This window comes from Trichoderma ghanense (assembly GCF_004382785.1).
Source record: "Trichoderma ghanense strain CCMA-1212 chromosome Unknown scaffold_2, whole genome shotgun sequence".
Lineage (NCBI taxonomy): Eukaryota > Fungi > Ascomycota > Sordariomycetes > Hypocreales > Hypocreaceae > Trichoderma > Trichoderma ghanense.
Window position 1 is genome coordinate 2177307 of NW_027395665.1, and position 13602 is coordinate 2190908.

The 13602-nt window shown below is 55.8% G+C and overlaps 6 protein-coding genes across 6 annotated transcripts; 4 read left to right on the top strand and 2 right to left on the bottom strand.

Annotated features, from left to right (window-relative positions):
• Nucleotides 1-508: 508 nt before the first annotated feature.
• CCMA1212_003099 (uncharacterized protein) lies at nt 509-1419 on the top strand (the record flags this gene model as incomplete). The annotated part of the gene is made up of 2 exons (XM_073700460.1): nt 509-525; nt 594-1419. The coding sequence occupies 2 exons, from the start codon at nt 509-511 to the stop codon at nt 1417-1419; spliced, it is 843 nt and encodes a 280-aa protein (XP_073561001.1).
• Nucleotides 1420-2111: 692 nt separating this feature from the next.
• CCMA1212_003100 (uncharacterized protein) lies at nt 2112-2927 on the top strand (the record flags this gene model as incomplete). Its single annotated transcript, XM_073700461.1, has 1 exon — nt 2112-2927. One exon carries the CDS (start codon nt 2112-2114, stop codon nt 2925-2927), a length of 816 nt encoding a protein of 271 aa, XP_073561093.1.
• Nucleotides 2928-3881: 954 nt separating this feature from the next.
• Nucleotides 3882-4773, top strand: CCMA1212_003101 (uncharacterized protein; the record flags this gene model as incomplete). The annotated part of the gene is made up of 3 exons (XM_073700462.1): nt 3882-4013; nt 4130-4515; nt 4686-4773. The coding sequence occupies 3 exons, from the start codon at nt 3882-3884 to the stop codon at nt 4771-4773; spliced, it is 606 nt and encodes a 201-aa protein (XP_073561094.1).
• Nucleotides 4774-5205: 432 nt separating this feature from the next.
• On the bottom strand, nt 5206-7147 carry CCMA1212_003102 (Carboxylic acid transporter-like protein; the record flags this gene model as incomplete). Its single annotated transcript, XM_073700463.1, has 3 exons — nt 6649-7147; nt 6248-6403; nt 5206-6183 (listed from the first exon to the last, which is right to left on the bottom strand). The coding sequence occupies exons 1-3, from the start codon at nt 7045-7047 to the stop codon at nt 5206-5208; spliced, it is 1533 nt and encodes a 510-aa protein (XP_073561095.1). The 5' UTR covers nt 7048-7147.
• A 340-nt stretch (nt 7148-7487) lies between these two features.
• CCMA1212_003103 (uncharacterized protein) lies at nt 7488-8668 on the top strand (the record flags this gene model as incomplete). The annotated part of the gene is made up of 2 exons (XM_073700464.1): nt 7488-7994; nt 8510-8668. 2 exons carry the CDS (start codon nt 7488-7490, stop codon nt 8666-8668), a joined length of 666 nt encoding a protein of 221 aa, XP_073561096.1.
• Nucleotides 8669-10959: 2291 nt separating this feature from the next.
• On the bottom strand, nt 10960-13589 carry CCMA1212_003104 (uncharacterized protein; the record flags this gene model as incomplete). Its single annotated transcript, XM_073700465.1, has 3 exons — nt 10960-12559; nt 12642-12794; nt 13282-13589. The coding sequence occupies 3 exons, from the start codon at nt 13587-13589 to the stop codon at nt 10960-10962; spliced, it is 2061 nt and encodes a 686-aa protein (XP_073561097.1).
• Nucleotides 13590-13602: the final 13 nt, after the last annotated feature.

A 13602-nucleotide genomic window follows, 5' to 3' on the forward strand; every position in this document is an offset into this window, starting at 1 on the left:
AGGTAGTCATGCTAGATAGATGACCATGAAATCCAATCGCTGCCTCGAGATTGATCAGCAGTTGGTACTGCATATATGGCCAGTTCCTCCCATCGAAACTCAGCGATAGTATCAAATCCAGGCACAACAGCCCCGCCCATCAAATCTCTCTCTGGAGCTGGAATGGAAAAGTGCGCGGGTGCCAATAAGAAGCACGGTACAAAGTTCCAAATTCCAGAACTTGCAGATGCTTGCACAAGCGCTCAGGCACCCTGATGGCACTTGCGGGTCTATATTTGGCACGCATCTACTGTTATTTTCGCACGACTAACGATCTCCAACTATCTTCTTCTCAACTGCAGAGAGAAAAAGTCGGTTGTGGCAAGGATAAGAAGCATCGTCAACCCTTCAACCTTCCGTTCATCCAAAATACAGCCATTCATTCTTTTTCATCTTGCATAGCAAGCATCTCATTCATCTCATCATTAAGCGTTCAAAACACCAAGCAACCAGCCTCGCCACTTCCAAAATGGCTCCTCGAACCGAGTACGTCTCCCCCCCTTTCTCACACGGATTCTCACAAGAGAAACCCCAAGTACTCATTCAACCCACAGCTTCCCCCCCGTGAGAGCCTGCCTCTTCGACATGGACGGCCTCCTGCTCGACACGGAGGACATCTACACGCAGTGCATCAACGTCGTCCTCAAGGAGCACTCGCAGACCCGCCCCGTGCTCTCCTGGGACATCAAGGCCAAGCTCCAGGGCCGCCCCGGTCCAGCCGCCACCCAGATCCTGCTCGAATGGGCCGACCTCAAGCTCACGCCCGAAGAGTACATGGCCCGCATCGTGGCCCTGCACCAGGAGCGCTTCCCGACCACCAAGCCCCTCGCCGGCGTCCCCGAGCTGCTCGCCAACCTCGTCAAGACGCAGCAGCCCGGCGCCGGCGACGAGACGAAGCCCGTGCACGTTGCCCTCGCCACGAGCTCCCACCTGGCCAACTTCAAGCTCAAGACGGACCACCTGACGGACCTCTTCTCCGTGTTTCCCGACGAGCGCCGCGTGCTGGGCGACGACCAGCGGCTGCAGCCCGGCCGCGGCAAGCCCCTGCCCGATATCTTTTTGCTGGCCCTCAGCACCATCAATGCCTCTCTGCCCGAGGGCGAAGAACCCATCAAGCCCGAGGAGTGCCTCGTCTTTGAGGACTCGGTCCCTGGCGTCGAGGCTGGCCGTCGCGCTGGCATGCGCGTCATCTGGTGTCCTCACAAGGAACTCAAGGCGCTTTACGCCGGTCGCGAGGCCGAGGTGCTTGCTGGACGGACGGGCGAGGCTGGAGATGTTGATATGCATCAGGTTGGCGAGCTGGATGATGGTTGGGGAGAGTACCTCCCCAGTCTGGAGGATTTTCCGTATGAGAAGTATGGCATTGTGGTTCCTCAGTGAGGGATCAGATTGATGGTTCTCTGACGACTGAGATGACGGTTGACTGCCTTTCTTTCTCGAATGAATTTCTCGAATTTTACAAAATGGGGAACGAGCGGGCTTGAATGAAGATACGACTTCTTTTCGAATGATGGCATCTGCCGATTTTATACAGGGACATGCGGAAAGACCGCTAGAAAATAAAGGAACTCAAAAGTATCTAGAAATTAGACATGAGAATACCACGCCCTTTTTTTATGAATCTCCAGACATCATTAAGTGTGTCCTTCACCCTTATTTGCCGCAGTGTTACCATAAGAGGTCATAGGGTAGCATCAGTTACTCATATTAGCCACCTAACATGAGGGTTTGTTCATATCAAACAATGAAATTTCCCCGACCAATTGACACTCTGAAGTAATCGATTCATCCATCTGCCAGCTGAAGAATGAGAAAGAAGTAGCATGGGCGAAATACCGATACCAAGAGTCGCGCCTTTAGCTCTACCTACATCATGCTGATACAGATGAAGCCACCCATGTGACGTAATGAGGGCCATATATCGTCCTCACATCTACACAACCTCACTCCTTTCATCACACAAGGCCCTTGCCAATCTCACCACCACATGCACACATCACATCAGAAACCTTCAGTCACATCTACCGAACACTCACCGCAGAAAATAGACGCCCTCATCCAAGATCAACCCAATGGCCCCCTTCTCCCTCACGCAAACCCTCCTCACCTCCCACCCCGTCGCCCACCAAACCGCCACCCAATCCCCCTTCCTCGCCCGCGCCTCCCAAGGCCGCCTCTCGAAAGCCCTCCTCGGGCAATGGCTCGCCAACGACCGGCTGTACATCCACGCCTACATCCGCGGCATCGGCCGCCTGCTCAGCTTCCTGCAGCTGCCCGACGTGGTGGCCCCGCTGCGCGACGAGAAAGCCCATCGGGAGCAGAGCGTCGACGAGAAGCTGCTTCACTGGATGATTGACGCGCTGGTCAACATCCGGCGCGAGGAGGACATGTTTGTGCGCACGGCGGCAAAGTACGGCGTGGACGTGAACCTCGTCGCTGGGCCGGACGGCCGGATCGCAGACGGCACGAAGCTCGAGGGCCTGCGCCGCTTCGAGGCCCTCTTTGACGGCATCTCGCCTCCTAGCGATGGCAGCGTCGTGCTTCCTTGGCTGGAAGCCGCCGTCATCTTCTGGGCCACGGAAAAGTGCTACCTCGACGCCTGGACCGGCGCGGCCGCCCGGCTCGCCGAAGACAAGCGGCCCGAGGACGATGCCGATGGCGGGGCGCTCCGGCGGGAGCTCATTCCGAACTGGAGCTCTCACGAGTTTGCGCGGTTCGTGGACGCGCTGGGAGAGGTTGTCGATGCTGGGGTGCGGCGGGAGATGGAGCTGAGGAAGGGGGAGGAGGAGGTTGTCAAGGGCCGGTTGGTGGAGCGGGCGATGGGGGTGTGGCGGGAGGTGTTGGCTGCGGAGGAGGCATTTTGGCCTGCGGTGGAGGGGAGTATCTGAGATTCAATTTGATACCACACCAATGACAAAAGCGATGCTGTTTCAGGACGGTGTACGACGACAATGACCGGTGATTTAGGAGTTGATGCAGGCCTTTTCCATGTCAAAAACACACAACATCATCACGTATCACCACCACTCCCAGAACAAGAACCAATGCAAGCGAACGAAAGCGAATCAGCCTCGGCATCTAGAAGCCCATGTGGGAACGTTGCGATGCACGTCGGCTGATTTGCCGTGCATGTGGCTTGTAATACTTCGTATGCTCACACATGATGCCCTCCTAGATCGGTCAACTACCGCCATTGTAGTAGTTGGACGCAAGGGCGTGGCTGAGCGGATGGCTGGAATCTTGGCTTGTTGCCGCCGCTTTGGGAATGTCAGATGAATCAAACCGCAGACAAACTCATTGCCCATCCAGGCTGGCACCTTAGTAGCCATCCCATTCACCACCGCCATGCCCACCAAATCCCACCAAAAACCGAACCGCCCCAGAAAACCGCAGTCACTGCGCCACTCTCTCTCCAGTCATCGCCATCGCCATCGCCCATTTGCCATGTACTTGTACCTTGCATACCTACGAAACCTCCACGTCTTTCCCACCTGTATGTATGTAATCCTGCAGCAAATCAACCCACAAGCCTCCCGCACCAGCCATGCTGATTCGTAGGTAGTCCAGCCATCAGCACAGCCGATAAGTCTCGCGGAGAAGGGATTGTCCGCCCCCTTCGAACAGGCAGCCCCTCCCACTGACGATGGCACCCGGCCTTTGCGCTGCCGCATGATTACCTACTTCTGCTATGTACTATGAATCTAAAAGGCACATAAAAGAGTCAGCTTGCCCGTCAGCTGAGCACCTCATTCCTTTCTACTCCTTTCATCCCCTTCTGCCTCTCTCAGCCTTGATTTCCCCATCCTGTTGCTGTGACATTTCTCTCAAACCCCCCGCCCATCATGTCCGCCCAAGACTACTACGCCAGCGCCTCCGGAGGCAGCAGCAGCGGCGGATATCCTCAATACGGCCAGCACCAGCAGCAGCAGCCCCAATACGGCGGATATCCCCAGCAGCAAAACTACTCCCAACAGGTTCGTCTCCCTTGCTCTCAGATTTAACAGGGAAAAAAAAAAACAACCATCACATCTTCGTATAAATAATCTCAAGCTTCCATTCTCGACTGACACAACCCCGACAAAAACAACAGAACCAATACCCCCAACAGCAACACACACAATACCCCCCTCACCAACAACAACCCCAATACCACGACCGCAGCACATCCCCCTACGCCCAGCAGCAGCAGCCCCAGTACACCCAGCCTCACTCCCCATACCCTCCTCAATCGCAGTACTCCCCTCCTCCGCAGCAGTACCAGCAACAGCAGTACGGCCAGCAGCCGGGCTACGACCAGCAGTACCCCCCGGGAGCCGTCGATGAAGGGCCAGACGGGGAGCGCGGCCTCGGCGCCACTCTAATCGGCGGCGGAGCGGCGGCTTTTGCGGCCAAGAAGGCTGGCGGAGGACTGTTGGGTAGTCTGGGGGCTGCGGCGGCGGGAGCGATTGGGGCGAATCTTATTGAGAATGCGTACAAGTACGTTTTTACCTCATCTCACATCCCCCATCTTCTTCCTCAGGGATAGTCTCCTCTATCGATCACCTCAAGAGACTCTTCTCGATAAACATTGAAAGATGAGAAGAGAGGGTGGGGGAGATGGGGATGTAGACGTATTGAAAGTGGAAATGGCTAACTGTTCGTTGCAGGAAGCACAAGGAGGAAAAGATGTATAATGGCGGTGGACACCACGGCCATCATCATCATAACCATGGGCATCACCATCATCATAACTAGACTGGTTTGACGAGGAGTATGAGCTTGGTTTCTTGTTTGCTTAGATTATGATGGGCGGCGTTTTGATTCATGTTAATTGACGTCCCGGCGAAGAGCTTTCTGGATTGAACTTGTTCGTGTTACTTGAAGACTTGTTCGAAGATGCAAGTGCATAATGCTACTTCATGGCTCCATATTGAATATATGCACAAATCAGATCTGGAACCAAAACGTGCCACTCAAGCTTGAAAACTACTTCATCTCCATGCTCGCATCAGTAGATACAGTGAGTCATTCCCACGTGGGCTTATATAGATTGATTGTCATGTACAAAGCGCAGGCGTCATTCACAAGTGACATGCAGTGTTCCACCGCTTGTGTTCCCAAGTCATCCCTTTTCATTCCCAAATTAACAGTGCCAAACAAAGAAAAATCCCATCCAAAGGGTATCAATCAAACCTCCTCAACAGTGCGCTTCTCCGCGGTCGAGTCCCGCGTCTTGGCATCATAATCCTCATCGTGAACAGCCTTGGGCTTGTCGTCCCAGCCGGCAACCTCGGCCGCGTCGTGGTCGTACGCAACGTCGAAGCTCTTGCGGAGCTGCTCGGGGCCCAGGACGGTCAGGATAATGACGTAGGCGTACACGCAGCCCATGAAGATGCAGATGACCTTGCCGTAGTCGTAGCGAGCCACGCCCGAGGCCGTGGGAGGCAAGGGGAAGCGCTCGCCAATGCGCGCCTCAATGGTGGAAGAAGCTGAAGACACCAGGTTACCCAGCTGGTAGGCGGTGCCGACGACAAAGGTCCTAAAGGCGCCGGGCGACAGCTCCATCAGGTGGATGGGGATGACGCCCCAGGCGCCCTGCACGCAAAACTGCTGGAAGAAGGCGGCGGCCATGACGGACGTGTCGTGCACAAAGGTGTAGGGATACAGCAGGGCGCCGCCAACGATGCAGCAGCAGACGATGCTGAAGCGACGGCCCAGAGACTGGCTCATGAATCCAACAAGAGTGCCACCGGTCATGGCGCCCAGGTTGGCGACGACTTGCGTAACGGTGACCTTGTCCGGGCCGAAGCGGAGCTGGTTCGTCAGCATGGTAGGGTACAGATCCTGGCTGCCGTGGCTCATGAAGTTGAAGCCGGCCATGAGCAGAACGAGGTAGGTCAACAGGATCCAGTGGCGCTTGAGAGCGACCTTGCCCTCCTTGATGAAGACCTTGCCAACAGACTCGTCGCTGCTCCTGCTTCGGCCGGCTTCGATACGCATGCGCTCACGCTCGCGGAACGTCTGGGTCTCGGGCATCATCAGACGGACGACGATGAAGATGACGGGCGGGCAGGCGCCAAACCAGAACAGGGGGCGCCATCCGTGGGAGGTGGTGTTGACGAGACCGCGGGCGAAAGCAGCAGCTAGGAGATAGCCAAAGGCATACTGAATCGTGGTCAGTGTCTCGGTGCCTGTTGGGGTTTCGCGGTTTGAGAGACGGATGACTTACACCTTGCTGAAGGATACCGCTCATGATACCACGAGCCTCTTGCGGACAGTCTTCCAGAGCCGTGGCCGCCGCGTTTCCGTACAGACCACCCATGGCAATGCCGAACAGGGCGCGACAGGCCAGAAACTGCTTGTACGTGTTGCAGAAACCGGTGCCCTAAGACGCCATGTTAGCATTTCCCTTCCAAAGTATCATCCGAGCTTTTGAAGCCGCAATTGATCAGGTAAACGATCAAAACCAATAGCTCCGGCAGTTGCAACAGTGCGTGCAGTGCCGCAACCATTGGCGGGGGTTGGCTGGCCAAGAGTCCGTGGCCAAGACGGGTGGCACCGCCGCCTCATCTTGGCGGCATGTCGCAGACATGCAAATCGACAACATATAATAGAAATGGTGTGTCTTACCAGTTCCAGAGCGATAAACAGCAGGTTGTTGATAATAAACGGCCACTTGCGACCATATCGATCGGCAGCAACACCAAACGCAATCGAGCCGACGGATCGGAACATGAGCACCAGCGTGATGCCCCAGGTAATGTCCGTGTTGGTCTTGCCAAACTGCTTGGCTAGGTCGCCGACTGTTAGGGACACGGTGAAGAAGTCAAAGGCGTCCCAGGTCCAGGCCCAAAAGGCAATGGCGAAGAAGGACCATTGCTGGCGGTTGAGCATGCGCAACAGCTTGATCGGATTGGGCACGTTGAGCATGGGCGGCTTGAGCGACGAGAAGCGCGTGGCCAGGTAGCGGCCCGCCGTCATGCCATCGTAGTCCTCAGGAACCCAGTATTCCTCTCTGTTCCCAACCATGATGGCGGTGTTGTACTGCTATGACGGTGCTGTGAGACAAAGGATGACAGGAGGGAAGAGAAGCAGCGGCCACAGGGAAGAACAAACCCCCCCAGAAACTGGAGGGGGAGGGGGAGGAGAGGTGATCAAATACTCGGACGGGTATCGAGAATGCGGAGCAGGAACTGGAGGGTGAGGGGATGCGTAGACGCAGCCCACGGTTGGGGAACCCCAGAGTGATCATGTACGAAAGCGGGAATCCTCCAGGCTTACCAGTCAAGCCAGTGCTCCTAGCCCAACTCCACGCTTCTCTGGAGCAGGCCCCCTTGCCTCCGCCTCCAGCCAGTCGAGAACCTTGGATTGCCTAGTTTGCCACGAGCAACAGCAACAATACCAGCCGATGCCAGGACGCACAGCAGTGCGTGATGCAACCGGTATGTCGCTCCGTTGATGGGGCCAGCATGGGGCTAGAGGTCGAGCCTAGCCATCGTCTAGCCTTGCCTCCACAGGCATCGCGGCAACACACACAAGCTTATTCTCTGGTGCTGTTGGGCTCGAGGTCAACATCAGGCGGCCAACTGAGCAAAGTATGCCCTACCCGTACCTGTAACAATGGAGATACGAGTGCAACAGGCAAGCCCGGGGAGGGGGTTGGAGCGAATGTGGCCCACACGGATGGTAGCCATCACAGCGTCTGCCGGCCAGTGGCACCGCCCATCCCATCAGTCACTTACATGGATGCCGCAACAAACCAACGGAGCGACGAGCACCAAGCGACGGTTTGCCGTGCAAACACACGAGTGTTAACTCAAGAGCCCGTGATTGGCTCTCTCGCAGCTAGGAACGGAGAGATTCTGTGCGTGTTCGGAGGGTATAAAACGGGCACCATGCGGGCAAAGGCCGACGCCATATTTGGCAAGGGTCGGCGGTCTGGCCGAAGACGGAAGACAGCCTTGGGGTCGGCGACTGTCTGGAGCACGTTTCGCGGTAGCACTGGACTTGATGATTGCACTTGCTAGCGGCCGCTTGTGGATGGTTGAACGAGGCTTGACGGGTTCAATATCGAGAGCCTCGTCCGGCTTGTGTGGCCTGTTGCACGTTAGACACCAACACAATGAACCCGAGATTGAAAAACTTCTGCCACCAACAGGGAAAATCGAAGCAACGTCCATGACGCACCTCCAATTCATCAAACCGTGATCCGGGGGAAAATCTCTTCTAACTGGTGACAATGAGCCATTTAAGCCAGAAAGGCACAACCATCTCCAGGTTCCCCAGCGCCTGAAATCCACGGATCGGCAGGCTCACACTCGCAAACTTGGCGTTTCCCCAGGTCATTCTTTTCTTCCCCAGCCAAAAAAAAAAAAAAAAAAATGATCCTAGCGATGAGAAATAATGACAAGATAAAATCAGAAAAAAGTAGAAAAGTCGCGATAGTTTGTCTTGTTGGACAAGGATCTGCAGCGCTACACCCAGCCGCTAGTCCCGGCTTGGCATCATATGGCCGCCCTCTCGGCACGACATTGCCGGTCTGGCCTTGGCACTGGCCTTCTCCAGCAAGCACGCACTCACTTGGAAGATCTCAGCCAATCAGAACCCAAGAGAAGCCTCCCCGCCGCCCGCAACCTTTTTTGCTTGTTAGCGCTTCCGCTTAAGATGCAAGCGCAAGTGCAAGAACCAGGGGTGGGGGAAACCTGTTCGGGCCACCTGCCTCATCAGCAGGCACCGCTTCGTGCTTTCAAATTCTTCTGGTCTTGTGTGCTTCCTCGTTTTTGCTGCAAATAAGGCTACTGATAAAGGTGACTAGCGGTATTACCTAAGCTTTCGGCAAGACGACGTCGTTCTATTGGCTCGGTTCATTCGGGAACTACTTTTATTTGCCGGCCTCTCGCTTGAACGGAGAGAAAAGAAAACGCATGCTCGTACGAGACGAGGTGGGATGAAAAGCCACCAATTACTGGAGGAGGAGAAGAAGACTTGGAGAAGCAGAATGGAAGGATACGCCACATGCAGGGCATTAGTTTCGAGTCTCAGCTCGTGGGCAGCAGCTTGTACAGGTACGACGCGAGCTTTCCGGAAGAAGGCCGAAAGAGATGCTTCCCCAACTGCAGTGGATCCTTTTCTTTGGAGATGGAGCTTACAGCTTAACAACGCGTGCAAGTCTATCTGGATACCGCCGTGACTTGGAACCTGTCCTCGGCAAAGAAACCCAGCGGCTTCGGAGCTCGAATACCCCAGATCCCCGAATACGATCGACCCCTCGACGACACACCGGAATCTAAATCCGGCATATCCAAACAAGCAAAAGCAAAAAGCAACACCACGTCAGATCCAAATCGAAAACAGACCCTAGAACACATACGGCGTTAGAGTTGCATCTAATGCTCTCCTCCCACGCGGCCGGCACGAGCGAGGCGTCTTTTCATCTGTCGTTTTGGAAAAGATTCTCCAACTAAGCGCTAGTCCGAAGTTTGAGGCTGCAACACCGAGGCGAGTCGAGGTTGTGAGTGCAACCAACTCACCACGCGAGATAGTCGTGCTCTAGTAGTGCAGCCAGGAATCGTAGAAATCGACTAGGTCATTGTTCTCAGCCCCCCCCAGCCTGAATATCACCACGCACTATGCGAGCACCAGCACACATGCTGCAGTATCACTCGAACACAAATGGTTTCAACCTTCATTCCTCGCCCTCTCCGGCCCTCGAAAACAAATTAAAAATTTCAAATTCTCATTCACGTCACACAATATCGTGTGAGAGGGAAAGAAAGCAAGGGTTCTGCTCCGCTACAACATCACGCCCTCTCCCATCCAAAGTCCCATCCCTTCCCCCACACAAATCATTCAACCCTCCTCTGCAAATATCTGTTTTGCGACGGACCATCTCGGACCCGGTTCTTTATCGTTTCATCCATGCATGCAACACTAAACGAAGCGCGGAACATGCCAATCATTCCCTTACCCCAACTTTCCTCCCGATAATCACACAGGAACATGCCGTACATCCTCCACATAAACGAAAAGCATCATCCCGCGCCCCGGCTTTTCCCCGCGACCCCAGCATTTTGCTCTTCCCCACAACAACCAAAACGAACCCCAAATGTCATCTTGACCCCCTTCTTTCTCCAACTTCCATTTCTTCAATACATGGCGGCCCTAGCTCATGGCCCGGATTGCGGAGAATAAGGGGCAGCTTGGAACGATTCGGGACAACTCGCAAACAAGACGGGGTTTCGGAATCTTTGAATCTAGAATCACGCATGGAAACGTTCATCATAGCTCACATCTGATCAGCACTCACTTCCTGCTTCTTCCATTGTATGCCTTAGAATAAGCTTATGCGAGTAGATTACAGAAGGATAGGTAAGCATTCTGTTTCTAATTCTCACTCTAGTCCTTCCGGTACCCTTCCAAACAATCCATGATCCTCAAATGTTTCCATTATCCAAATACGAGCACCATTGTTGCATCGAGTCAATTCAGCTGAAGCCAAAAAAAAAAAAAAGTCAAAAAGACTATCAAATTGCCTGGGACTTATCATTACATTAAACCCCAACGCCTTCTCCTCCCGCCCTCCCCCCCGGGGTATCGGAAAACCAAAACGAATCCAGTGTAGCAAAGGAGAAATAAGGAGACTTGCCCAATAAATAGTCCTACACAACCTCCCATATTAAGTCCGTCCGTAACCAAGTCTCCCTATTTGCTGTCATTATATTCGTCTCAACGAATAACTTAAATTCTGTATCCGAGCCCTTCTTTTGGGTCATGGACCCCATGGGCCAAGCGAGGCGTTCTTTGCCCAAGAAACAAGACAAAAAGGGACGAGAAGACTGCAGGCCAGTTCTCCTGTCTCTAGATTGCGCGTCCGGCGAGTGTCATCAGCATCATGGCCCCATCTGTATCGGCCGCTTGTGATGCCTCCCTCGCAGCCTCGAGTCAAACTCCGCCACCCATAAAGGCAGCAAGGTCGTCGTGGTCCATGAGCTGGCGCTCGAAAGCCAAGCACAACTCTGGGGAAGTCATGTCTTGGCTCGTGGTTTGGCCGCCGTCGTGGGGTGAGACCATGCCGTTTTGAGCGTCCTCGGGGCTCTGCTGCTTCACGTCATGCACCTGCATAGGCGCCTGGGGTGCGCCGGGCGGTGGGGGAGACACAGTCTCCGATGTGGCAATGTTGTTGCCGTTGATGGTGGTGACGCCGGGCCGCCGGGGAAGGGTAATGGGCGGCTCGCTCTCCCCTCGGGTAGAGCCGGATACCGAGCGGCGCTCGACGCTCTGCTGGCCGGCAGCGCCACCGGCGGCCGGCTGGTCGTACTCCATGGCATCCGGATTGGTGTCTGCGTTCGACGACATCTCGTCCTTGATGCCGGCCGAGGACATGTGGGGGTGAGACTCGTGGGGGGCGCCTTGGGAGCTGTTGAGAACGCGCTGCATGACAGTCAGATGTCTGAGCCAACTGTTGAGAAGCGGCCAGCTCTCGTTGCCGTCGCGCATGAAGCGCAGCCCGTCCTTGACAATGTGCGCTGCCGTCTCGACGGCATTGGGGGGCGTCAGCCTCTTGAGCGAGAGGTAGGCGACGGTTGCGCTGGCGGTGAACGCGGAGAAGAGCATGAAGATGGGGAAGCAGGTGGCATGGTCCTTTTCGGCGCCAGACTCGATGGCCGTCAGGAGGGTCAAGGTACCGTGGCACGAGTTGAGCAGGCGATCAATGATGTCGTGGCACCGAGAGGTCATGCGGTATGCTTCCAGGTTGAACGAGGGGGACGTGACATCCTCCAAGAGGCGTCGGCGGTGGACGAAGATGGTTGCGCAGTGGATAAGGCAGTGCAGCATGGCATAAGTGTAGCCAGTACCCATCGTCATATGAAGGTTGATTTGGCCAGGCTTGTCCACGAACTGCATGGGCAGGCTGGCTTTCAGCCTCTCGATCTTGATTACGAGATCAGTGCAGTCATCTTCGCGAAAGGGGGAGATGCCGAGAGTGCCCACAACGTCGCGCCAGAGGGTCGAAGCCAGGACAATGTAGCCGTACTCGCCAATCTCGCCCGAGGGCGGGGGGCTCGGCGACGGGTGGTTGTTCTGCTGAGCGAGCTGCTGGTGGAGCGTCTTCACATAGACGGCGTTACCGAATGCGAAGTTGATATCCGAGCAGGGCAGGGCCACCTCGGCTGTGTCCTGGATGGCCAGGGCAGGGTAGCGGCCGGGCGTGCAGGTGAGGAGACAGTCGAGGATGTAAATCAGCCAGAGGGTGCGGCGGAACGACTCATCGCGCAGGAAGGGGTCGGTCTGGTCAGGTGCGTGATGGCTATTAATGATCCTGTACATCTGCAGCAGCCGAGCAGCCTGGCCGAGGTAGACATAGGCGCGGACGGCATTCCGGCTACCCCATTCGTGAATGATGACGAGGCAGAGAGCCTGGACGTCGGCGAGGCTGGGCTGGTCCAGGTTGGAGTTGATCAGGGAGATTGCCTTTGACGCAAAGGTCTCTGCAGCCGCGGTAGGACTACCGCCATAGCGACGGATGAGAGTCGGGGAGCTCCTAGACATGCATCGATTAGTTATGCACACGAGGTCCAGTTGCACATGAATCTATATAGATATAATGCATTAGAATAACTTACCGAGCAGCGCAGGTCAACAGACCGTAGACAAGGCTGGACTCGAGTGAGGCGTTCTTGAGCTGCTGCACAAACGACGGCTTGTGAAAGGCAACGCAGGCCGGGAACGTCTTTGACACGACACGCTCGCACTCGGCAATGAGCTCCGGTGTAAGCCTGGGGCAGCGTTAGTCAGCAAAGTTCCGCTCGGGTTCCGGCGGCTTCAGCGAGCCAACAGCGAAATCGCCGGAAGGGGGAGAGATGCGCATAGGGCGGCGGTAAAAAGAAAAAAATCGGGCCGTCTGGCATCCGAACGGAAATGGGCGAGTGGAGACGAGAGAATGAGACAAGGCAAGATGGCTCCAAAAGAGTGCTCAAGCTAGAAAGAAGGGCGGCCGGGCCATTCGGGGGGGAAGAGGGAAATAGTTCGGGGGGAAGAGGCTGGACCGAGGGCCAAGGGCTAGGGCAGGGAAGAGGCAATGGGACGGCGGCAAGGCGGCAACACCGCGCCACGGGGAGGGGATGATGCGGCGGTAAGATGACAAGAAAAATGGATGAAACGGAGAGAGGAGTGCAAAAGACGAAAGAAAAGAAGACGATGATGATGCGCCGATGCGGCGACAGAGGGCATTTCGAGGGCGCAGGGAGGGAACAATGCACTCACTTTTCGGAGGTGGCCTGAGCATGCCTGGCTCCGCCTGAGCCCACAACGGGCTGCCTGGCGTCAGAGGCACCGGGCCCGGAGGCCGGCAGGGCGTCGCGAGGGCGATGGGCAGCGGTATGGCGCGCAGGGCTGTGGCCGTGATGATGGGCCATGCTCTCCGAGGGCAGATAGCACTCGTGCATGCCCTTTGCGCAGTTCTTGCACGGCGCGCGCCCGTTTTCGTAGACGCACTTGGTCTTGCCCTTGCGGCAGCGCACACAGGCGCCGCCGGCTCTGAGGGCAGTGGAGCGCACCACGCCGGAGGACATGCTGGGCGAGTTG